The sequence below is a fragment of the Branchiostoma lanceolatum genome, chromosome 11 (genome assembly GCF_035083965.1).
Source record: "Branchiostoma lanceolatum isolate klBraLanc5 chromosome 11, klBraLanc5.hap2, whole genome shotgun sequence".
NCBI lineage: Eukaryota > Metazoa > Chordata > Leptocardii > Amphioxiformes > Branchiostomatidae > Branchiostoma > Branchiostoma lanceolatum.
In genome coordinates this window covers 14082296-14109600 of record NC_089732.1, presented here as the reverse complement: position 1 = coordinate 14109600, position 27305 = coordinate 14082296, and the positions used below count along the sequence as shown (strand labels likewise).

The following is a 27305-nucleotide window of genomic DNA, read 5'->3' as shown; positions in this document are numbered from 1 at the left end:
ATTTATAGACCGATAGTTCGGACACTCTGTTCGGTACCATACCCAATGCTGGTGGGGGTACCGAATTGTAGGCATCACGGAGGAGTTATAATCCATCGGCAAGTTGCTCACTTCAAAGAGGACAGCCTCAGATTCATGTATGTCTTCCCTGTACCTAGAAAAGATGCAATTACTGAAACGTGAACACCTTGCACGTCTTTCTTTTGGTAGTTTTTTCATCAGTCGACTGGCCAATGACTCTGCCTGAAACCACATCAAAATTGTTACGTTTTCCCGGTTGGTGAATGTCTTTTCAGTTGGTGGATCGTACCATACAGAATAAAACTTCGAAAAAGGATTGACAAGAGGGTTATCTTTAGGATCGATGCTGCAGCTTGGATGGGTCTGTTCAGGATTTTTGGGGACAATACTGCTTTTGTTATGGTCAAGGTCAACCTTCAAATCCCTCGAATGTCTGTTTTGTTTAACCATGGTGGTGAAATACACCACTATAAGGGCGCCCAGGCATGTTGGGAATATCACCAAGGATAATGTGAATAGATATCTTGGCGATGACCTCATTTGGACAGTTGAAACCTGTTGACTGTTTTGTGTGAAGATGTCTCCTGACCTCCTATAAGTGGTTTATAAGGTTTTACGTAGCTTTTCTCTCATAAGTAGTAGCTGTTCGGAGTACAGTAGCCTGGTCCCATGAACCGTTTCTGATAGCCTTTCTACTTCGTCTGCCATCCTACTTCCGCTGCCACCCTACTTCCGCTGCCACCCTACTTTCGTGGTGAGCTAATTTAATCCAAGGCCGTAAACCAACACCCCGAGCGGGCTAAGCTGTCAGGGCAGGCGGGGTCACTCACAGTGCCGTAGAGATATCTGGGAGCCACCGAGGGTATGGTTTCCAGGCTAGAAGTACAGGAGTAGCCAAGCCAGCTGAAATAAATAAAATATGATGTATACGATGTACGATGTAAGTGAAAAACGAAATCCGTATCAAACGGCAAGTGTTTTCGAATATCTATATGGTAGAAATTGTGCACACTATTTTGAGCACGTCTCAGTTGAAGCCAAGTCAGCCAGAAATAATTCAAATCATTAACAACTATCCATCAATTAAGCGTAAATTATTAGGACAATTACCTAAACTTGGAGACGACCAGTAGCCATAAAATAAACATGATGCTTTCGACATCTAGATTTTAAAATGAAATCTAACGACATGTGAAAATTTTAGAAAACGTTTTGATCCACATTTCGGCAACTCTTGCCCAAATTGAGCACATAATAATTGTCTACTCACCTTCATCGTACTACACGCTTATAACGTCAGCAAGTTGAGGGCATTTTTAGGACAGTCGTGATTCTGTCGCACAACATTCTGTCGTCTGACGCGAATGGTTGTCTTAGATTCTTGTCGGCAAACAGTTCTGCTATATATATAAACCTAGCTGAAAATCCTACGTCAAAAATCGTAAGATGACGACTGCTCAAACACATAATCCAAAATCATACAGTAAGTTACTACTCTCAGTAATCCTACGTTGGAGCCCGACAGGTTGAACAAGTCTTGTCTTCTCCTGCGGGTCAAAGGTCGATCTGCACTTAGCAGAGAGAGAAAACTAGAGTTAAGTATTTGTGCTACATAAACTTCAGGTTTGCTATGTTACTTTAGCGATTACGGGGTCTTTTTTAATAGATACGAATCGGTATTGAATTTTTCTTTGTATTTGGGTTGAATGTGTGATAGTTGTGTGCCGATTTGTTAAAAATAGAGAGAACACTAGCACCCCCCCCCCCAAAATACCCCTCCCAATAAAATTGTATGGCGACTCGATCTGGGACGTCACAATTCAAGATGGCGGCCACCACACATGCCAACGGATCCATCAAAGGTTTTTCTACACTGTAACAATCCGAGTAATTGCTGGTGAATATTTTTGTACGACACAACCATAGATATAGTACACGTATGACGTAGATTGACCTTTTACCTCCAGGAGTGGCCAATACTTGCTCAACACGTCGGACAACATGCTACAATCTAATTTTAATTTGTTGAGGTGTAGTCAGATTTGCCGTATGATTTTTTTACGTTTTGAGCTCCAACAGAACAGTTATCTGGGTTGACTCGTTTTTAATGGTCAGGTCATTTGATAAGGTATCCTGTTTTTGAAACCATCCTGCCTCTATAGTGGCAGACTGTCAGTACGTTTAGGTAAGTGACCTTTAAATTCACGTTCAATTAAGTATGGTGGATAGTGCTGTTAGCTGTCCCTGGTTGAGACAGGAAACGGAAACATACTGGTACACGCACATACACACACACACACACACACACACACAGACACACACACACACACACACACACACACTCTCTCTCTCTCTCTCTCTCTCTCTCTCTCTCTCACACACACACACACACACACCACACATACACAAACACACACACACATTCACACACATGTACATGCATACATATAAACACACGTAAACACAAATGTGCAGCGATAAGAAAACACACTCAAATAAACATGCAGTCACACTTCAAATGTTTTCATTGATAGCCTAAAGTAAAATGTCTTATGAAACTCCTGCATATCTTCACTCTATACTTCATTTCACACTTGTAGGTGGACAGCTACTTCTTCAAGAATAAGAGGCTCTGGAACTGCGAGACCTTGAACCACTTCAAAGGACAAGGAGACATCTTCACACCAAACCGTCCACAGGTCTAACCGCCTTCAAAATGAAATTGCCAGCAAAACACTTGTTCGCACTGTCCTTGGTGATATTCCCAACATGCCTATGCGCATTTATGGTGATTTATTTTACAGATCAAAAGTATGAAAAATATAGAAATTCAAGGGATCTGAAGGTTGCCTGTGACTGCAATAAAAGCAACGTTGTCCTCCAAAATCCTAAACAGACCGATCAAACCTGTCATAGCGATCCTAAAGATGACCTCCTTGTCAATCCTTTATCTAAGTTTTATTCTGTATGGTACGATTCAACTAATGTAAAAACACTGGCCAAACGGAAACAAGTAAAGATTGTATTTTGGACAGATCTTTGGAACAACCATTTGAAGAAGAAACTACCGAAAGGAAGACGTTCATTGTGTCCACGTTTTCCTAATTGTATCTTTTCTAAATACCGGGACGAAATTCATGAAGCTGATGCCGTCATCTTCGAAAATAGCAACTTGCCGGTGGATTATAACTCGTCTGTGATGCCTACAGTTCGCTACCCTCATCAGCATTGGGTATGGTTAAGCTCAGAGTGTCCGAACTATCGGTCTATAAACTTTGAAACGTACAGGAGTGTTTTTAACTGGACTATCACCTACAGAGCTGATGCTGACTCGCTTGGTACGTGGGGGTCGTTATATCAGACTTACCAGAAACTCAAAGTTGAGGATTCTAATAAGGACTACGCGGCAGGGAAAAATAAGCTTGCGGTCTGGTTCATCAGCAAATGTAACACTCAAGCCAACCGTGTCGCTTATGCTACTGAACTCGTCAAACATATGCACGTCGATGTCTATGGCAGATGTGGAATTGACGACGCATGCGCGAAATGGAAAATCAAATGCATGCCTGATGTCATCAGACGGTATAAGTTCTATCTAGCGTTTGAGAACATGAAATGCAAAGAGTACATTACCGAGAAGTTCTGTAGGAATGCTCTGGAAAACGACGTCGTTCCAGTTGTTCTGGGAGCCAACAGATCTGACTTCGAAAGGCTCGCACCACCGCACTCATACATCCACGTGGATGACTTCAAGTCACCCAAGGAACTAGCAGATTACTTAAAGATGCTTGATCAAGATAAAGATAGATATAACGCGTACTTCAAGTGGAAGACTAATACTCCTAAGAACATACCCTTAGAGGAAGGCAGGTGGTGTAATCTGTGTAGGGAACTTCTTCAGAGGTGCCCAACAAAAAGGAAAGTTTACACAGACTTGAAAACTTGGTTTGAAGGAGAGAACCTTTCTATGTGTGATCCTAGGGAAAATGTGAAATATCAGGAGCTTCGATTTGTTAAAAAACATTTTGAACCTGTAACTTATACGGGCTGATATTTTCACACACTACTATCATGGCTTTTTTTTACTATACCTAATTACGTAGGTCAGTTTACAAATTTCAAATTCATCCTAAATGTGACACAATACGGCCCCCATATCGGTCTGGATTCTTACGGATCTGAGGTTCCGGATCTTCAAGTTCTCCTGTCCGGATACGTCAGGATCCGAGGCCATTTCGTGAACTTTAATTGCACATTTAAATATAACATGTGTTTGTGGCTGACCTAGTACAGAACCAGAGCTTTGTTCCAACACAAAAAATTGCGCATCAAAATTCCGACCGTCCCACTGCAGTCTTCCTCAAAATTCATGTGACTGATCACATAGATCACGTGACCTTACGGGCATGTGACGTCAAAACAGTCAGGAAATCTATACCGCCCGCTGTCTCTATTGAGTGATGGTGGGTGTGCCCTGATGTATATCTACAGGTTTGCGTAGCAAAACCTTTGTTGGATCCTATGGCTTGTGTGGTGGCCGCCATCTTGATTTTGTGACGTCGCAGGGTAGCCGTGCCATCTCATTGGGAAGGGTGTTTTTTGGGGTCGCTAGCGTTCTCTCTATTCTTAACAAAGCGGCACACAACTGTCACACATTCCACTCAAACAAAAAATCAATAACAGAAAGACCCCGTAATCGCTAAACTACCACAGCAAACCTGAAGTATATGTAGCACAAATACTTACATGTAACTCGTGTACATTGCAACAAAATGTCATATTAATTCATATACATGTACATGTGTAGTGCAGATACTTTGTACACATACACTTAATACAAGAGAAAAGTTATCAATAAGAATGTCAAAATAAAAAATCAGCTGTTTCCGGGCAAGTCATGGTTATTGCCCTTTTATTTTGTACTTTGTCATGACCCTAAAGTTTTACGTTTGTTACATACACCATACATATTCGTCGTTTTATAAATCGACAAATAGATACTATTTCCTTAAATACATGATACATTTCTCATTTTAAAGCAAATATACAAGCTATTTTCAAGGCTTTGTTCCTTCAGAGACGTAGTTTCTTAAGTTCACAATCTATTACATCCGTAGCTTTTTTAATATAAGACATTCCTCTGGCACAACTTCCTTGTTTCTGAAGATAGCACAGCTATGTTTTTGTACACTCTAGTACTAAAGTGTCAATGTAATATTGTAGTCCATCACTGCATACTCAAAACGTGTCAAATTAAAACTTAAAATTAAATATAACTTGAGGTAAGTTCTATACTCCTTTGACTAACTTTACAAAATATAATATTTAACATAATACATGGTAATTGCATTCTACATCATGGGGTAGTTTCAAATTCTTACATCAAAGGATAAATCATTTGAGAAAATCTTTACAGGTATTTAGTGGCAGTAATTGTAAGTTCATGACATTAACTTTAAAATCAAAGTTCCACTAACTTTGAAATTCCCCCACCAAAGGGTGTTCAATGTCTACTGTACTATTAATAGTGGTTGTCATAAACGACGCACTGTCTATCTTTATCCAATATTCTACACTACTAGTACTATGGCAACTATTCCTTCTGCAGGAAATAATTTAAAGATTTTGGACAACTCTTATAAAGACCTTAATGTCATAACAGCTTTGCAATACTAAGAAGCGGTTTGCGCTTACATTTCATAAAAAGCACCTGGTATTAATATTGCATCATAAGTACATTACAATACTAGAAAGAAATTTGCAGTTATCTGGCACTATAAGCATATTGCAATACTATGGAGAAATTTACATCATAAGTGCTTTACAATATCATATTATTGTGCAGAAAGAAATTGGTACTAATTTGGCATCATAAGCATGTTGTAAATTTAGAAAGAAGTTTGCAATTATCTGGAATCATAAGCATATTGCATTACTACGGAGAAATCTGCATCATAAGTGCTTTACAATATCATATTATTGTGCAGAATAAAATTTGCACTAATATGGCATTCTAAGCACATAACAATACTAGAAAGAAATTTGCAGTTATCTGGCATTATAAACACATTGCAATACTATGGAGAAATTTGCATCATAAGTGCTTTACAATTATTATATCATATTATTGTGCAAAAATTAATTTGTACTAAATATGGCATCCTAAGTACATTGCAATACTAGAATTTCAAAGAAATTTGCAGTTATCTGGCATTATAAGCATATTGCAATACTTTAGAGAAATTTGCATCATACGTGCTTTACAATATCATTAACAAATTATGCAAAAAGAAATTTGTACTAAATATGGCATCCTAAGTACATTGCAAACAAATTTTCACTAACATTCCACAATTTGCACACAGGAATACTACAATTTGTATTGCAAAACTAGGAAGAAATTCTCACTAATAAATATGGCATGATAAAAGCACACTGCAATGTATATACATACACTAGCATCATTAGCAAACCACCATTAAACTAATAAGAAATCTGCACCTTCATTGCAGTATAAGCACATTTGAATAACTTAAAAGACATTTGCACTAGCACTAGATCATATGCAAACTATAGTACTGAAAATATTTTACTGTATCATTGAAATTCCTATCTTTGGCACAAACTACAAGAAACTTGTGTTAAATATCTGTGCGTAAAAAACAACAACAACACATGTTGAGAAGAGTAGTGGCGTGCTTGGTAGAAAAAACGTGCGCCCTATAGCTAGCAAAGCAGGGCTGTCTCCAGCTTTTAATTTTTTTTCCATCCCGCTTGTTGTTTCGGACCCCATCTTGTTAATTTTCCTAGGTAGCCTTCTGTTTTCATGATTTTTTTTTCTAAATTTTTTTTTTTTAAATAAAAATCCGTTAACCAAAAAATTAAATTGGTGTGGCCTAAATCTGTCATTTTTAGCTTATAACAATACATTTTCACCAATTTCATGCCCAGAAATTCAGATTTTAGGACGGACAGGGTGACATTTTTTTCCGTCCCAAGAAGCAAATTTCCGTCCTGGGACGGAGGGACGGGTCCTGTAGACAGCCCTGTATAGCAAAGCCACATTACATTACTACCAAGCCTCTACCAGGCTCCAGAGGTGGCTGGAAAGAGTAGAAATTGGCTAAATAGACCGATAACATGCCAGAGGAGTTAGCTGAACAAGGAGTACAGTTTGCCATCTCCTTTATTACTGTAAATGCATTTAAGTTCGCATGGTTTTTATTTCGCGCTAAGGCGAAACTTGAGTGTTTGCGGTGATTTTAAAGAATGGTTTTTATTGGTCAGAAATTACCCGCAATGGCAGCCTTTCTAGCGCTGAATTGATGCAAGGTTTACAGGTTTTACATAATACACTACATATACATATACATATCTTATCCACACTAAGTTCGCAGCAGCGCTATAGTCACATGCTGCTACAGTATTGGACAAAAATGTTTGCGGTGTCTTTAAGTTTGCGGTGAAACAGTCGCCACGAAAACTGCGAACATTTCTGCATCAACAGTCCCCTTTCCATCCACCTCTGGAGCCTGGTAGAGGCTAGTACTATCAGCCAAATGAAAAAGCGTCATGCTTCACCTCAATGATAATATTATATAACCTGTGCTATGAAGAAGACATTATGACTTTTCAGACTCAGCATTTCATTATACACCACATAAATATAATGCACTATAACCATTTACATGGATTTATATAATTTTGACACTAAACTTAGGTATCTAAAAGAAACAAAAATTGCATACTTGTAAAGCTTTATACATAAGCATATAGCTGTGCATGTTAACAGAATAAACAATTCTGATAATTTGACCACATGTACAAGAAAAATAAAACATACATGACTTACTTTAAAATAAAACATTATGATAAATAAGAATCCATCGGTAAAATTTGAAACATTTTCATTAGCTAATCAGCTACATGTATGTTTGTTACATAGCGAAGAGTACATTTTTTACATAGTCACTTCTTATAACATGTTACCTGCTTTAGTGCTAGAACAGCTCATTGCTGTAGTCTTTTAAGTCTTGAGCAAGATTTCAGGTTCGCCAAATCAAATTCAGTTTTTCCTTTAAGTAAGTGCTAACAACATGTGAAGAAGTTCGTTGATACATCCATAACTGTAGCATAAAGTCCCCTACACGTTTCTCAAATATCTCCCAGAATTCCGCCGGTCAAGTCCGTGATAACGCCATTTCGTACGAGAGTCTTCAAGAAGTCCTTCTCCTTGTTGATGTCGTGTGTCCAGGAATTTTTGATGGTGGACATCTTGACGTCTTTGTAGTAATGCAGCCACACTGACGGCTTCGATAGGTCGTAACCGAACCCGGCCACGGTAACCTCGTCACAATAGTTGATGGCCCAGATGATCGCCAGCGAGCCCAATGTTGGTACATTCTGGAAAACATTGATATAAAGTCTTCAGTGTTCTCGCCAGGCCTTTTCAGCATAGGGGCCCACGATGCTGTGATCTGGACCCCCGATGCTACGATCTGGACCCCCGATGCTGTGATCTGAACCCCCGATGCTGTGATCTGGACCCCCGATGCTGTGATCTGGACCCCCGATGCTGTGACCTGGACCCCGATGCTGTGTTTCAATGAGCATAGGGGTGCTTCTTTCTGGGAAGACCCTTCATAAGTCTAATAAAAAGGTCATATTTGGCTTTAGAATGAGGATGTGACAGAGGAAAAACTTAACTTCACAAAATTTATCCTTCAAAATGCAGGAAATAGTGTCTTATTTGGTTATGAATTTCAAAATTTTGTGTGGGAAGATGCCACACTCCCAACCGTTATCATGTCTTTGGCACTCCGCAAGTGACTTGCACCACGCAAAGTTGGTCTTCAGTGTACCTGACCCCTAAGCTGTGAAAAAATCCTGGTGAGAACACTGGTCTTTCATAACATACCTTTAATGTGAGCTCGACTTACAGATTTAAAGTTACCGCAGAAACCAACTTAGATTCACAGTAGAAACCAGCTTGAAGACAGAAGAAAGACATCCAGGGTGCGTATAATTGTGCAAATGACAAACAAGCTTGTGGAGCCGGTCAAGTGAATACCTTAAGCCAGCACAAAAGAAATAAGAAAGAGTTATATAGAATATGTAAGTACTGTATTGGTCTAAGTTTTATCAACCTAGAATTGACATATTAACAAATCAATTTTCTCTCAAACTATAACAGAATGGAACCTGTTGTGATGAGATATGGCAGGGGCTTCTTTGTTAGATAGAAGAAAATTGCAGTTGCAGATGAATGGTTTAGGGGTGACAAGTTGCTCAGTGTGATAAAGCCAGCTGATGCGGAGTTACTGCAATTTAGCTAATGTGTGATATGGAAAATTACTGTTATATCAATTGAACTCTCACTGAATTCAGATTTGGACTCAAATTTGAGTTGTGATCTTTCTTACACAAAAATTCACTAAATGTAACTTAATACATGTAGGCTCAAGCCCTGTAATTTTCCAATTAGATGAATTATGGTGTTTTTGCATTAATTATGCATATTAGGAATTATACCACATACAAAATGTCATCGTAATCCATCAAGAGGTTCCTGAGTTATGCTGACTACAGTAGGGCGGAAACACAAACAGACAGACACACACACAGACACACCCAAAACATGATATCTCCATTTTTCTTGGAGATAACAAAACAGTTAGTTAAAGTTGCGCTGCCCACCTTTCCCATCTTCCCACCCTTAGTAGGAAAGCCAATCAGATCAAAGGACGTCTCCTGAAGAAGGGCGGGGTTCACGATACGGAACTTGTCCGCTTCTTTTGGAATCACGTGGGCGATGGACTTCCAGAACCTTGAGGCGATGTTACCCTGAAAAACAACATGAACTTGATGTTAGAAAACAGTTGAACCAATGACCTTCTGTAGCACTTGAAGTTTTTGGTATGATAACAATCGTAGTATCTTTGAGCTTGTACCCTGGCATGTCAGTGCTCAAGCTAGGATTGTTTCCACAGTTCCTAGTATAGATACATACATGTATGCAACACATTTCTTACCAGTGATCTTCTGTGGCACTTGAATTTCTTGGTACGGTAACAATCAAGAGTTTGTAGTATCTTTGAGTCTGTGCCCTTGTATCAACTGTCGGTGCTCCAGCTAGCATTGCTTTCACAGTGCCCACACATAGATACTGATGTATGCACATATAGAATACAACATGGGGTATTCCGTATCAGCCGTGGTAGCACCCCGACCGGGGCCGTGGTCCCCCGAAAGTGCAAAATGGAACGAAATGGAGGAAATGGAACAAAAAAGATTCTATTGGTATCTGGTATCGGTATTTCAGTACTTATGTCATTTCATAACGTTAAATATGTTGTCTAGTTTGTTCCATTTCGTTCCATTTCGCACTTTCGTGGGACCCTGGGGCCGATCTGACTCACGGGAAGGCTGGGACCGAGGGTGATGCGAAATACACCATATTGTATCTTATTCATTTCATTATTATTTATGATGATCCTCCCGAGAAAACACACATTTCAATACGAAATGTGCCAGAAGTTGACAAAAGTTGGTGTCCTCGAACAAAAGATTGTACATGTAACAGCCACACATTCCAACTGAATTCAGTATTCAAATTTTTGATAGTGGCATACCCGGCACTCGAAATGCATTCTAAATATTTTATGGAAGCATGAATGATAACCCAAAGTTATCACCTGGTCCAGAGCACCCGTATGGAATGTTTTAGCAGCCCAGGTATGTCGACATAAAGCACATTTATTCCTCACCCTTAACTACACCCGCCAACTCTGTGCAGCCCTCGACATTTCCTGGAGGAGCCATATAACAAACAGTGAGCTGTATGGTGACATGCCACAGATTACTAAGGTTATTCACGACCGTAGGTTGTCTCTGGCCGGCCATGTTATGCGCCGCGAGGAAACAGCGGGTATGCTTCTCCTCTGGAAACCGAATGAAAGGCGTAGGCGTGGTCGCCCGTCGTTGACACTAAAGAACGTAATCGAAGAGTATGTTGGCCTTGAAGATGAGGAAATTCGATCTGTCATGTGCGACAGGAACTTGTGGAAACACTTGTGTCACCTCTAAAAAGAGGATGAACTGAACTGAACTGATTCCTTACCACTGATTGTTTTCCTATGATTCTCTGGAGCCAGAGAAAGTCTATAGACTTGAATGGCACCATGAGGAACAGCGAATCCGGGTGGTAACCGTCGGGGTCCTGCAGCGCGCCCTCCGGGTACGACATCCTGATCGTGGTCTTGTGCCCGACATCTTCCTCATACCCTGTCACAGGACCGTTGTTCATTCTGCACAAAGGAAATCGTGATAAAAGAGTTATATATTAGCAGAGTATGCCCCACTCCCCACTCTCATTCTTGCTAAATGTCTGTACATTGTAAATCACTGCTATACAACTTATATATATATATATATACAAGTCAAGTTTATTGGGCATCACACTGTCTATATTAAACTTTAATTTAAAGGCACCCAGAGCATTTCATGAGGCTTGAAAACTGGAAATATTCTAGTTGCTGTAATCTTCATGAAATAGTCCATGGGCCAAGCAGCTTTTTGGTACCAAACAGAGGGACAAAGGGTGACTTACTTTTTTGAATAGGTTGATTCCTCTACTTTATAATTATGCATGATAATAATGTCAAAAATCCAGCTTTTTAGGAATTATCACTTGATATAGTGACGTCATCAAAATAAACCTCGATTTTTGGGACTTAATTCAGAGGACTGGGACAAAATATCAAACATCAATAATTTTCGGTGAAAATCGGTTTGTAGGCAAAAGATACCACAGGAATCACGAAATAGTATGTTTTTGGTTGATATTTTGACTCTTAAAGAAGCTATGAGTCTTTTAAGTCCATTTTGGGGGGTAATTTTGTGTAAAGAAATGTATTGTTTACTTTCCAAAATCAGGCATTTATTTGAGCTACCTAGGGGGTCTTGTGTAATACATTATGTTGATAGGCCATATCATTTTCTGCATTTTGGGCTTTGAATCAACAAAATCCGTCAAAAATATCAGGAGTTATAAGGGTTTTAAGAATTACACCCAACGGCCATGTTATCAAATCGCCGCAAATATCGCAATGCATCATGGGTAATTTTAAGAGGTTCTGTCTGTAAAATACCTAGTAGCAAAGGACAAAATGTCGATTTTTAAAACATTTTGGGTGGTGGTAAGGTCTTGGTCCAATTGTAGAAAAATGGGTAAGTTTTGGGTTAACTGGTGGTCACCGGTTGCCATGGAAACGGTCATTTTTGAAAGATGGCGAATTTTTATCTGCCAAGGCTCAATCTCGTCCAGAATACACCATCTTTGGCCTACAGAAACGCCAACTAATTAACATATATTCTACATGCCTGACATATACTTTACATCTTTATCTTGATCTAAACAATAATTAGATAAACTTGCATAATTATATGTTTAAAGGTGCAGCAAATATTTAAACATAACCTATTTTGATTGATTTCTAACATTGACTTTTGACAAAAAGCTGTTATTCGGGATTTTTTAGCGATCAGTAGGTCAGATCAATTTGGTTGATATACGGTTAAGTTACAGTTTGAACCTATAAGATACACCCCGGCAGACTTTTGACAGCTAAGACCCCCATTCCACTTGGACGGCGCTCTCACGGCGCTTTCACGGCGACCTAAAATGGCCCAGATCGCCGTGAGAGCGCCGAACTCCTGGAAAACGTGCTCAAGTGGAATCTCTACGGCGACCCTTGCGCGCTCTCAGCGCGACCAAAATGTCAAATGTCAGCAACTTTTTAAAGATTTTTCAGATCACTCAACGAATTCCAGAGATAAAGAACGAATTTTTGTTACGTTTTGTGTGCTTTGTTGTCTTCTCAGTCATATCTTTACCTCTTGCATCATATTTGAATGATAAAATCTAGGGGAAAACAGATTTAATTCTAGTCGCTGCACGGTCACTCAGTGTGTGTCTTTAAGTAATATATGTATGTTCAACCTGGTTTTTTTGTGTTGTATGTCATGTAAACTGTTTGCAATAAATATATTTTATCATTCTACGTTATGATAGAAACATAAATCATAGAATTTTGGAACACATTTTGAATCACTGACAATAAAACTTGGAAGGAATTTAATTTGAATGGAAGCAAGTACTTGTAGGTATTGGTCAATTTGTATTACCCACGAGCAAAACTTTGATTTTGCCACAAAGTTCCCAGAAATTCAAGATACACCACTTCTAGAATGAAATTTGTCTGAACTACAGTTAAGACCATTCAATAGAGCTCCTCATAGAGCGCTCGCTGCGATCCTTGAGCGCTCGCTGCGGCCCTTTGATCCCACCTTGGGCGCTCTCACGGCACTCACCGCGCTCTCACCGCGCTCTCTCAGCGCTCGTTTTTTGATCGCCATCCTCGGCGTTCTCACGGCGAAGGTTTTGAGCATGTTCAAAACCATCGCCGAGGTGACGGTGCGCATGGCGCTCTCGCCGCGCTGTCGGCGCTCTCACGACGCTCTCGCCGCGCTCTCGCTGCGCTCTCGCCGCGCTCAATGGCGCTCTCGCTGCGCTGTTGGCGCTCTCACGGCGATCAGGCCAAAATGAGGTCGCCGTGAGTGCGCGGTGAGAGCGCCGTCCAAGTGGAATGGGGGTATAAACCGTTGCTTAGTGCGTTCAGCGGTTGTAAAAGAGGATTTTGGACATAGTTCACACTAGGAAGGATTCGAAAGTACATGCATTATATACAGAAGGAAGGATGTCGCACTTCGATTACCACCTGGTGGCTGTTTGTGGAACTGCAAAAGAAATTTTGGTTTTCAATCTCGTGCTCTGGACATCCTATAGTAATGATTATCTTTTATTGTAACAGCACAGCGAAATCCCATTGCCGGACAGCATACCGCCTTATGTTAGTACCTGGTTACAACATTAGCACGGGATGATTTTGTATTTTACAATGAAGAGACCCTATCAGGAGAGGGAATTGTGTAAATGGAATAGCAGTACAGGCTAGATATTTTGGACCGTGTATCTACAGTTCACAAGCAATCACCAGAAATACTTAGGAGAATAACTCGGGGGAGAGCGTCAAGGCCCTAAGACAAGAAGGTATGTAACACTTGTCAGGTTGCAAAAGAGGACTTGAGAAGAAGAAACCTACTGTGGATTTTGGTGCTCCTACATAGGGAGACCAGGCAGAAAGTTAACGGAATTGGACTGGCTATAACATTTTAGTGCATAATGAGACTGAGATTATCCAAGGCACTATAGGATATGTCCCCACAATAGATACACCCGCTACTAACATATCAACTGTTCATGTGATTTTAGTCAGATCACTGACACTCAAAGAGGCACTACACTTGAAGAGCATATTGCTGGTGTTCGACCAGGCACTATATGCAAAGGCTACACAGAGAGATCATATGGAAGCACCCTCCAACTCTGCTGTCTCAGTGTCATTCATTCATTCATTCATTGGAAAGAGATTCCAAGATGCTGGTTGAGAGATATATGCAAAGAATCACACTCAAGCAGAATAGATTGTTGTGTTCTATGGCCTTATTTTAATACGGCCACAGCAAGTAAATTCTATGGATGACTACAGCGCGTACATTGATTTTTGCCAGATTTTGAAATTTAAAAAAAAGAAAAGATTTTTACCCATCAGCAATGGTCAATATACCGAAAATGGGGCTAAATGTTGCCAAAGCCAGTCAGTTCTATTGCAAAAACGTTCTTATATGCTGTAACAGTTGCACTCGTCGGAATGTTGAAAAATCTGTAGAAATATGTTGTAGAATTAGTGTGTATGCAAGCTCCAAAAAAGATTGCTTCTCGTCACAAGCTTACAGGAACACACATACATGTAGTACAGCCCTCATACCAAACTAGTAATTGGAATTAGTTTGTTGTTGCTGTGCCATTATTGTTAACAACGTGTATTGTAACCGGCCGATTTGTTATTCTTGAATGAATCAATTGGATATCAAGGTCAGATTAAGTAACTTTTGCCATGCGGTTTAGGTAGACCATTGTCTAGCTGTCTGTCCATTGAAGACAGAATAAAAAGGCGGGGGATTTCCGAGGTAGGTCTCGACAGGACGGTCAGGACAGCGGAGAGAATTTCAATTGAGGCAAAGTGAGCAGAGCCAGCATTATGTAGTCACAGTCAGTCTGCCCTATGACTCAGGGGAGTCCAGTGCCTAGTGTACGGTCTCTGCGTTCTTGATATGCTATGCAAACCCGTATGTAAATTTATCATGATTATAATGTTGACGCCATTGTTGGTATTTTGTTGAATACAGTCATGAAATACTTGGTTGTAATACCATGTTTTATTGCTACAATTCCTTTTACATGCTTTATTCACTTTGAAAATGTGGATATCTTTTTTTTGCCCGCACTGGTTTTTCTGACCGCACCCACCCAATTTGGAGTCTGCAGAGGATATCGTCCATAAAATTTACTTGCTGTGGCCTTATTCCGTAAAGTCTACAGAACGAGAACGTCGAGGGTCGGAATGTGGGAATGAATTCCGAAATACTCAGCCCGAACACAAAGAACTGCAGTGGAAAACAATAGTTTGGAGACCTCATATCTTCATGAGACACAAATTTCGCAGATTCATGTTATGTTCACTGTCACATAACTTCCAAATGCCACAAGTATGAAATTCCAGTTACATTGTATCTACTAATATGGAATTACAGTATTTTGTCATTGGTTATGCAAATTAGGTCTTAATTTGCATAACTTTTATCTATTAATATGCTTTATTTCTCGGTTCCATATGTTGCATTTTTAAACTGTCATACCATTGAATGGAGTGGGTTTATAAACTTCCCCATTAATTATGAACATTAGATTCTGATTTGCATTGTTACCATTTCATCATATCAAGTAACACTCAAGCTATCCACATGATAGAAACAATACAGGTTTGGCTGTGCATGTATATCGCTTTGTAGTTTGACCAGTAGATGTCGGGGCCCCTGGGGAATATTTGAACCAGTTTCAAAACTAACAGATGTAAGGTGTCACAACACGCCTAGAATGAAAATATAGATTTTCCTTTAAGTTATTCAAATGTCAATGGGACTGCCTTCTTTTGTTACTCAAAACAGTTTTAAACATATTGGCGGTATTACACTGGCAGGTATCGACGCATTTGTACCGCGTTTGCCGATTTCTAGCGCACCTTTTTGGGATTCGGTGCGATTAAATGGAATGTGTGTTAATCCGAGGTGCAACAGTAAGTGTCTTCTTCTGTATCATAAATTCTTGAGTTTTGCAGTAACTGTATATTGTATTGGTATATATGTAGGAGAACACCCCCCCCCCCCAACCTTGATATCAGTCTCACAGTGAGGTCTCTGTAAACTGTTATGGAAGTTAACAGAATTTTCTGCTAATGCATGTACTTTCGAATCCTTCCTTGTGTGAATATAATGTCCAAACTCCTATTTTACAACCGCTGAACGGACTTAGCAACGGTTTAGCCGTCAGAAGTCCGCTAGGGTGTATCTGAGTCAGGTAAAAGGTAAAGCAGGCATCCTCAATTGAGGTGAAGCATTATGCTTTTTCAAGTAGCTAGTGTCAGACAAAGGTTCAAACTGTAACTTGGCCGTATATCAACCAAATTGATCTGCCCTAATGATCGCTAAGAATTCCCGAATAACAGCTTTTTGTCAAAAGTCAATGTTAGAAATAGGTTATGTTTAAATATTTGCTGCACCTTTAAACATATAATTATGCAAGTTTATCTAATTATTGTTTAGATCAAGATAAAGATGTAAAGTATATGTCAGGCATGTAGAATATATGTTAATTAGTTGGCGTTTCTGTAGGCCAAAGATGGTGTATTCTGGACGAGATTGAGCCTTGGCAGATAAAAATTCGCCATCTTTCAAAAATGACCGTTTCCATGGCAACCGGTGACCACCAGTTAACCCAAAACTTACCCATTTTTCTACAATTGGACCAAGGCCTTACCACCACCCAAAATGTTTTAAAAATCGACATTTTGTCCTTTGCTACTAGGTATTTTACAGACAGAACCTCTTAAAATTACCCATGATGCATTGCGATATTTGCGGCGATTTGATAACATGGCCGTTGGGTGTAATTCTTAAAACCCTTATAACTCCTTATATTTTTGACGGATATTGTTGATTCAAAGCCTAAAATGCAGAAAATGATATGGCCTATCAACATAATGTATTACACAAGACCCCATAGGTAGCCCAAATAAATGCCTGATTTTGGAAGTAAACAATACATTTTTTTACACAAAATTATCCCAAAAAATGGACTTAAAAGACTCATAGCTTCTTATAGAGTCAAAATATCAACCAAAAACATACTATTTCGTGATTCCTGTGGTATCTTTTGCCTACAAACCGATTTTCACCGAAAATTATTGATGTTTGATATTTTGTTCCAGTCCTCTGAATTAAGTCCCAAAAATCGAGGTCCATTTTGATGACGTCACCATATCACGTGATAATTCCTAAAAAGCTGGACTTTTGACATTATTATCATGCATAATTCTAAAGTAGAGGAATCAACCTATTCAAAAAAGTAAGTCATCCTTTGTCCCTCTGTTTGGTACCAAATGGCTATTTTGAGGGACCTGGCCCATGGACTAAAACTGACATTTAATGCCACTGTTTACCACATTTGAGTGCTAATTTCATATCAAAAGTGCTCAAAAGCGGCACAAAAATAAGCTACATGGCGATCTTTTAGTTTCACACGCCTGGTGTAAATGAACCGATCCCATAGCCCCGCCCAGCTCCGTCAAAACGTAGAAATGCAAAATTAAAACATAGAAATGCAAATATTTCACGGACATGCAGTCACTCTCTCATTGGTCAAACCGCTAATTGTGAAGGACAGTCAGAATCAGTCTATTATGGCTTAGATTTTCTATCAGTTCTCACCACACAACGACATAGTATCTTTGCTCCTTTAATGTCGATATGTAATGATATAGTGTTATTGAAATTTACTATGTGTAGGAATGAATAGAAATTTGAGTTTCAAGCCTCATAAAATGCTCTGGGTGCCTTTAACATTTGCAAGAGATTTGAGCATATTTCTCTCCTGAAAATATACTGTTATAAAATGGGCAGGTTTGGTGACTTGCAAACATTGGTCAATTAATCCTTACTCTCATCTCCCAAATAAACGTACCGGTACGTTTATTTTTTTCAGCCTCAAAATCCACCCAGTATGTTCTTATTTGGGACGGTACGTTTATTATTTTTGTGAAAATTTGAGTTTTGCTAACCTGTGATCCCCTTAAAATTCAAAGTTTGGGTTTTCCTACCAATATTTCCCCGGCATTTTTGCTCATAATTCATTATTTTCCTGCTAAGCGGCGTTGATTTCCCTGCCGCTATGACTCGGCCTTTGTGAAATCCTGGCGGAACTCGTAACGTATCGGTCGATCTCTATAACACTTCAAAGTCAACGTTGTTATTGGGCGAAAATAAGACGCCACACTGACGTTTTGAAATGCAATTCTTTTTATAAGAACAACTTTAGCAGTCTCATTACATCGTAAACCAAAGCATGCTGACCAGAAACCAATATATGTCAGCGGCGCAAAGTGTTTCAAGTAACGTTGCGCATGTAATACATTACTCTACTCACGTGAGATACAGTCTTTCCCAAAATGAAAATATAAAAATAACACCACAAACAGCTGTGTCTTAGCATCACAAACCTTACAATTACTTTGAAAGTATATCACAACATTTCAATCCTACCGCAAACATGAAAATTTAGCCGCAAACATGAAAATTTAGCCCTTCGTCAATCGAAAAGCGCCACGGTAACGCACCCGGCAGTAACAGTCCGTGGGAATATTTTGTTTTGGAAGATCTCACTTCCAAGAAGGGGAAATAACTCTTTTTGATCTAAAACCAAAACTCCTTTGCCTTTGTCAGAAATGTGTTTTTTGCAGTTTAACAAAAAGACTTTTAATACCTTAGTATATATATAAAAAATCGATTGCAATCTAGTCACCATTATCATCACTGAAAAATGCTTGAAAAAAGATTACTCCCCTACAAAAAGAATGCCGGAGGTTTCTAAGAACATGAGTGTACGTTCTGTTAGCCCCGCCCCTTTCTGTCTGTGGCGCTGCCACTGTCTATAGCTCACCCTTTCATGTAACATGAGAACCCTGTAGTTTGTGGCAACATTGTAACAAGCCTTCAGGAGGTTTCTCACAAATTTGTTGACAATTTAGTTTCTCAAAATGATACATACAAGGGTAATTTTAAGATTTTAAATTATTTGTATTGCAACAACAAAAGCCAAGAACATTATATAATATTGTCCATGATATTATATTATATGATATTAAATGCCCTTGACACAACACAATGATTTGTGGCATGTAATGTTTACAAATCTATGTTTCTATATGGAAGGCATAGAAGATAAATGGCAAGTTGGGAAAGACAAAAAGTTACATCATATACATGTGATTGTCATAGTCTTCCTTTTCTCTATCATGACTTTTACAAAATATAAGTAATACCTGTGATGACCATATATTCAGGATATTGTAATTTTCTGTTCATCTTCTAAATGTTGATACATTTGTATGGAAAAAGACTAGACTTTCAAAGTGTTGCCTTATCCAAGTGAACTGAGAAGTTGGCGACTACTTTTCATGTTTTGATTATATGTCAGTAAATACAACAATTTACTTGCTTCAAGTTCCAAGCAGAAAATGCATGTATCAATGATCATGTACATCTTAACTTGTTGAATTTGAAGCAGTGTTGGCCCCTGGTTAGGGGTCATATCAGGGAACCTATGCCCAATTTTTTTCAACATTGCTACTACAGTATATCTTTTTGAAGTGGCAAGGAATATTATAATTTGAACAAGACGTGTACAGTTATTCTGTTCAATAGTTATACACTTAATTGGTATGGTCCTCAGACAGGCATAAATAGTCAATAAATGAATAAAGAGAACCTGCTAATCATCTTGTATCCCTCAGACAGAAGTAGCATGGACACAGTTTATCTGTAAATTTGGTCAATTTCCGGGGGGTATGTTTATTCCGGGGGGTACGTTTATTAGATTTTGAAGATTTGTCCAGGGGGTATGTTTATTCCGGGGGGTATGTTTATTTGGGAGATGAGAGTAACCTTAACTCCCAATTGATTACAGAGTTAGGCAGCAGGGAGATGGTTAAAATCCATGCAGTTATCAAGAGGACACCATGGCCAGCTGTATTCCACAAAAACACGCACCATTTTCATTCAAGTTAGTACATAATGACTGTCATTTCGCAGAAGATTATCCGGAAGAGAAATGTAAACTCAGACTTAGACCCTTGAAAGCCTATCGTCCCTTTTTAGCTGTACATGGAAGAATTGGGGTGCATGTGCACTAGGGGTGGATACCGGTTCGGCTTAATAATAAGGTCCAAGTCCAAGTTTAGGTTCAGAGATTTAGGTTCAGGTCTGGACCTGAACCTAGACCTGATCCTGTCCAGTTTATGTTTTGTTTTATTAGACCAATATTAAGCATAGAGAATTAATACTGACACGCTCGACTATTAAAGGTTTCTTGGTGAGGGCACTTTCAAGATAAACCAGTGTTTGATATTTGAATGTTACACTTATTTTAAATGCCTTTTTTGTCAGAGGGGAGACTCAAAACACTTTTTATCAAACAAAATAGAAACATATATTTGTACTTTGTTCAGGTTTTTTTGGACTCAGGTTTTTGGCTTTCAGGTTTTTTGGACTCGGTTCTTGGATGTTATAAAGGTCCGAATCAGGTCCAGTGAACCGGTATCCACCCCTGATGTGCACAATTAACTACACCAAAGGATTTTACAACCTTACCTTATGACTATATCAAAGTCGTCTATCTGTGGTCCGAGTTTCTTCCCCAGCAAAATGCCACCACTTCCCACCACAACACAGCGCTTACATTGTATTCTGTACAAAATCACAAACATATAGCATTAGACATGTGAGATTCTAAATAAAGAACTAGAATCTAGAATTTAAAGACTCATTTCCTCTTACATCATCATGTTGTAAGTTCTGTATTCTATATAGTATAATATCAAAACAGTGCGATTTGATAGAAAATACACAATGAATATTATTCTTCTACCATAACATGTCTTCTTGAGATTTAGCAAGGAACATTTTGTAAAAAAAAAAAAGAATTGAAGGACTATATGTCCACCTTTACATAAAATTCTGTGGATTTGTTTGGGCTTAGATAATTATAAAACCGAGAGTGTGTTTTCAATGTTGAATTCAAAGTTAAGTTAACCCTTGCCAAACTGTTGTCTAATATAGCATTAATGCCAGAAATACATATGCAGCACTAATGCTTGGTTAGTGCACACTGCCATGGTAATTTCATGGTAATTATGGCTGTCCAAATACCTCCCTTAATGTCCTAGCAGCCATGCATTTAGTGCTTTCTGCCACTGCCTTTAGTCATGCTTGACCTATACATTAGCACCCTGCAACAACTGAGGTTTTTGACAAGGGTGGACTGTAGTTAGGGGGCAGAGGGTTAATTTGGTGTGACCAACCACACTGGCACAAGCCAGGGGAAAGGGTTTCCACTTCCCCTTCAGTCCAAGAAGACTGGGTGATAAATGATGATTAATGGACAGGGATGTACATGTATGCTGGCATTAATGCTCTGTTCCAAAGGGAGCAGAGGGAATCCAGCATTAATGCCCAATGTGCTCCGCTAAGGAGCGCGTAGTGCAGCATTAATGCTACATTAGAGAACAGTTTGGCAAGGGAATCTAGTGAGATCCACTAACAACAGAGCCTTTTCTGGTACCTCTCAATGTTCTCTGGCATGGTGGATGCCTGTGGAAGAACCTTCAGCACACTGGTCAAGTCTTTATCTGAAAAAAAAACACAAAACATCACATACAGATCAGTCATTATATCAGTCACAGATAAGTCATCTACTAGTAACAGCACAACTCAAGAGGCCAATAATATGCACATCTTAAGAATGTAATGCGCATGTATCACTGTAATTAGCCTGCTATTTAAAGGAGTCCTAAACTCCAGAAGGCGGTGTTATTTTCCACTAGATTATGTATCAATTAATACATAATCAGCCGACTTTTTACAGAATTCTGCTTGTGGTTAATTTCACAAGATGTGTTTTTCAAAACAATATGATGCTCATTAAACCCGTGCAGACCCTACTCATGTATTCCCTATGTGTGTGAGTGTGTGGCATAAATGAGGGTGGTTAAACACAATAAGAAGGCGAATTGTTAATAAGATATAAAAGGACACATAGCAAGACGAGTTTTTCTTTATAACCACCCTGACATTCCTTTTATAATCTAACTTTTGTCAGGCCTTGTCAGGCACACTGTATTAGGCCATAGGCTGAGGTTGTTTAATTTAATTAATCAGAAAATAGAGGGTCACCTGGGGAATTCGGTAGAATACTGAATGCTTTTTGATGCGCACGGTACCACTAGTGGGTACTTTATCGTATACTGTAAAAAATTTTACTTCCTAAAATCATCATCTATTGGAAAATAACTCCCACCTCTGGAGTTTAGGACTCCTTTAAACCTATTATAGCTGCTGACATTTGTAATATGTGAAAAGGGCTTTTTCCTACCTGTTCCTCTTAAACCAAAGGGAGGGGGGTAGTTCATAACAGAGCTGTACGACTTGTAGTCATTGGTCACAAACAGAGGAATGTCCTTTCTGAACCTGGAAGGTAAAAGGGATGGGAAAATGTTTACTTCCGTAAAATTCTTATTTACGTACGCACCCCTTCTAACGTACGCATCCCCGATTTGGGGACGATTGCGGGCCTGACTCAGTGAGTTGAAACGTTCAGGGGAAAACCCCTCCTAACGTACGCACCCCCTCTCCAGCATTTCGGTGGATAGTTAGAGGTTGACATGGTCATCCTTCCAATAATGTTTACCGACTTAAAGGGTTACTGAGAAAATGTTTCTGGGTAGAAAATGTAAAAAAATTCAAATATATGTATTATTAATTATTCTTTATTACTGATTGATTGTGTGAAAATTCCACACTTCATTTGCATGAAGATGTACCATACTCTCAAGCTGATATGCGATTTTTATGAGAAAGAACCCCTCCTAACGTACGCACCCCGACTTTGCCGTCAGCCTGGAGCACCTGCTTGCGACTTGAAAAGTTTAAAAAGTGTGTACGTAATTAGGAATTTTACGGTATACAATCACATAATGATATCGTATAGTCTTTCTAACTACCACATATGATGTCAGAATATGATTGTACTATTACATGGCTACAAGCATCATAAATATCTAATAGTAATAAAAATAAAAACACTTTGATAAGACGTTTCATGAACATTCTATTGTAAAAGTGACGCATTCAGACATATATTTTGGTGTCTTTGGATGTCATTATTCTGTGGTGAACATATTCAACTGTGTCTAGGGGCATTCGATACACTTTTATCCGACAGAATTGTGAAATTTTCCCATGTTTCTGCTTCAGCGTTTTCCTGCAAAAATACAACAAAATCAGCTGCCGTTCCAAAAAAAGCTGCTAGGGTGTCCAGATCTACAGCACCTACTTTCCCAACAAAGATCTATCTACCACTAAAAAATCATGACCATAGCATGTTCAGAACATGAGATTTGAAAAGCGAAAATTCCCCTGCAGTACCATTAAAGATTGCTAGGGGGCCCAAAACCCAATCATTTCAAGGTCTCAGACAGGCCTACCCACCTACAAAATATGAAGACAATACATCCAGGCAATAGACAATACATCTTCAGTTATCATCCTGTTGACTTTCACATTCCAGGTGCAATTCCTAGAATTCTTGCAAACTGCACACAATATAAATACCAATTTGGCTCGCCCCTGAGGGGCTGCAAAAAACGTAGACATTGAATATGTATGGACTGAAGTCCATGTCTATTAGGATCGGAACAACTTCTTACTTCGGATGTGTGTTGACAATAGTACTGGAGGCGTGGTGTGCACGACATTGTTCCTCTCCATCTGCCACGCCCTTCTCATCACCCGTCTCCATGGCAACCGCATCTTTAACTGTCACCTTCTCCTCTACTTTCTGCACAGTGACTGGTCTGTCTCCTGATTTAATTACATCCCCTTTTGGCACAGTTTTTGTCGTCTGTTTTAAACCATGAGTTGTGGTATTGTAGGTTAAGTTGTTGATTGTTTCTTCTAGGATTCTTATCTGATTGTCTCCGTTGTCATCTTTTGAAATAGTGGGTTTTTCTGTTGCATTACTGTAGAGAGATAAGAAAAATATGATGATATTAATCCTTCCATTTAGGAATAAAGGAAGAATATTCTAAATTATTACAAAAAGGGGAACATTAACTAGAATCTTATATCTAATGGTAATCACTAAAGGTAATTTATCATCATGAGTCATAATTCTAAGAGAAATCATTGACAATTTTTAAGGTAGATTCTTGTACCAGACACTAAGACTAAAAAAATTACATTAAACGTTCTTCAAAAAGTAATATGCATGACTGAGACTGAGAGAAAGAAATTCTGATCAACCAAAGTTGTTAGTATCACTGTGACAGTAGAGTTTAACATACCTGAGCCCAGGTTCTTCAAACAGAGAGTGTTGACTACCTGTGTGCTTTCTTAAGAGTCCTGCAAAACAGAAGTAAGATAAAGAATTAAATGTGAATCCAACATTAGCGACCCCCCCCCCCAAAAAAAACCCTCCTAATAAAATGGTCACATCCAACATGGTAGCCCCCATCCTTGCAAGAAAACAGAACAGGTTTTGCTATCCCAAACCTGTAAAAACTACATGACATATAGGAACATAACATGCATCGAACATACATGTACATAAAAAATTCTCAAGTTACCCACCCGGTGTGTTTTGCAGATGTTCCCTCCTGTGCTGAGGCGTCATCATGTGACTGCTGACGTAGTATAGCAGCGACAGCACCACGGAGAAGCCGATGACGATGATGACGAGATACGTGCGCGTCAGGGTGGACATGGTCGACGAGTCCGCGCTGTTCGGGTTCAAGGGCAGATAGTGGGGGAATCTTTTCATGGCCCGTGGACAGGTACGGTGGACCAATCAGTCACCAGTGGTCATTTCTGTCCACCTAGAAATGGACATCAAGAAAATCAGAATTCAGTCAACTTAACGTAGCGAGTACCCACATACCAATATCTATACAAATCCATCAAAAGGATCTTGAGTAACATGTAGGCTAGAACACACACAACTAAAAACTGTAGGTGGTTGGAGGTGACCCTCTTTCTCGGAAGTAACAGGTTGTAGCAAGTAAGCAAACCAAATTGTAATTACATGTAGTCACTAAATTTTCTTTAACTATGAATATGATATTATTAGCCTGGGTGCCATCCTATTTCTACCGGGGCTCCTACACTCGCTTAGGGTAGGGTACTATGACATTTATGAGCAAAATCTGCACCAAACAATTTCAAAATTTATCTTACGCCTTTTAGTCCATAACAAAATCAGGCTCGAAAAAGGTTCCTATAATTTGAATATTTATGTCATTAAGCTGTGCTAGTACATGTAAGTTATATATTCAAGGATGCTACTATAATGAACAACAGGACATTTCAGGTACACTGCTGGCCATAATTCATCCTTGTGTTGTAGGCTGACTTAATGATGGACTAGAGCAGGTTATATAGATATCAGAAATACCAGCACAACTTTAATTTCACCTACACTGACCTGCATACACTGATGGTATTTTTTGCCCTGTCACTATATCAACGAACAACCTGTCTGACCTGTTAATTATACACCAGAGCCTTCACCTTCATTCAGGGACATTCTACTTTTAAAAGAGTGCACAGTTTTACCCCCCCCCTTTTTTTATGTATACAACAACAGCTTGAAGAAGGCACACCACACAATAATTGCTTTGAACAACATCTGTGTCTGCAATGTATTGATTTCTATCTCCATGAAAAAAGACTTTTTCATGGGGATATTGTTTTGAGTGTGTTGCTTGTGTGTTTGCGTGCGTGTATGTTTGTGTGCGTCCGGATGCTTAAAGTCAGCATAACTGAAGAACTTCAAGATGGATTTTAATGATATTTGGTATGTGGGTACGTTGGGAGGAGAAAGGTCAAGGTCGATTTTGGCCCCCTGGTATGTGTCACTGTAACTGCAATGGCGTATTTGTCAAAATCTTCTAAGGAGAATAACTGAAGAAAGGAGAAACAGATTTTCATGTTATTTACTATACAGGTAGCTTAGACAGAGATGTTCACAATGAATTGCAAATTATTTGAGATTTGGGGTCTTCAGACTCTAGTTACTAGTGTTATAACTAACGTTTATTATTTAAAAAACAAAATGACGTGTGACAAACAAGCTTACGAGTATTCCAATGCTATGCACCCTGAATAAATATAACTAGAGTAGAGTAGAGTAGAGTAGAATTTTCGGTCAGGTAGGACTGTTCCAGTTTAGACCGCTCTTCATTGTTGAATAACTAAACCTGCAACATGCTATTACGTGTTATAACTTTGGAGATGCGCCTAAAATTCTCACATATAATATAGTATTACTAGTTTCATTAACATAACGGTACGGAATGAAATAATTTGCTAGACATCATTGTAACAAAAGCGCTTCATCCACAATTTGTTTGCACTAAATTTTCCCTCTATGTGCGATAAATAATACGAGCAAAAACTTACCTGATTTTAATATAGAGGAGCGTAGAGATCATCCCATGATCAAAAATATTGAAGCGTTTTGGGATTATTAAATAATCAACATTGCACCAGAATAATGCTGCAAAAACGCGTCTTTTCCACGTATTTCTTGTATTTGCAGGACCCAATCTTATGTAGCTGTTTAATGTGTTTATTTACCTGCCAGATTATATTGCAAAATTGTCAATCTTTTGATTTCATTTCTATTGATTAAACTAATCATTGTAGATTGATTGATAATCTTCGATTTTGACTTTATCTATTCAAAGAAAACACTTGTTTTGCTACATAAGGCATAAGACTACATTAAACAGGCACAAGCTTTTGCTACTCTAAACACCTATAACTGCAAACAAACGTCATCTAGCGGTAAGTGCTAAAAGTGCAGAAGCTCTGGTACTATAGACAACGGAAGAAGTGGGGAAATGTTCGCGGTGGTTTTATGTTTTATGTATTTCATAGTGTCCTATTCACCTCAATTTTTAAACCACAACGAAGATTTCCCCCTTTTCTTACAGTGC

The 27305-nt window shown here is 39.0% G+C and overlaps 1 protein-coding gene across 1 annotated transcript; it reads right to left on the bottom strand.

Annotated features, from left to right (window-relative positions):
• Positions 1-7412: 7412 nt before the first annotated feature.
• On the bottom strand, positions 7413-26907 carry LOC136444609 (CMP-N-acetylneuraminate-beta-1,4-galactoside alpha-2,3-sialyltransferase-like). Its single transcript, XM_066442241.1, has 10 exons — positions 26767-26907; positions 24940-25184; positions 24654-24711; positions 24018-24329; positions 22685-22779; positions 21875-21941; positions 20905-21000; positions 11141-11327; positions 9718-9864; positions 7413-8424 (listed from the first exon to the last, which is right to left on the bottom strand). Exons 2-10 carry the CDS (start codon positions 25127-25129, stop codon positions 8176-8178), a joined length of 1401 nt encoding a protein of 466 aa, XP_066298338.1. The 5' UTR covers positions 25130-25184; positions 26767-26907; the 3' UTR covers positions 7413-8175.
• Positions 26908-27305: the final 398 nt, after the last annotated feature.

What these genes read in the sequence shown, in the direction of transcription:
- LOC136444609 (XM_066442241.1), bottom strand. Translation starts at nt 25,129, where the DNA reads ATGAAAAGATTCCCCCACTATCTGCCCTTGAACCCGAACAGCGCGGAC. An exon ending in ATTGTCAACACACATCCGAA is followed by an intron (nt 22,780 to 24,017) that starts GTAAGAAGTTGT and finishes TTTACCTTCCAG; the next exon opens with GTTCAGAAAGGACATTCCTC. An exon ending in CTTTGGTTTAAGAGGAACAG is followed by an intron (nt 21,942 to 22,684) that starts GTAGGAAAAAGC and finishes TTTTTTTTTCAG; the next exon opens with ATAAAGACTTGACCAGTGTG.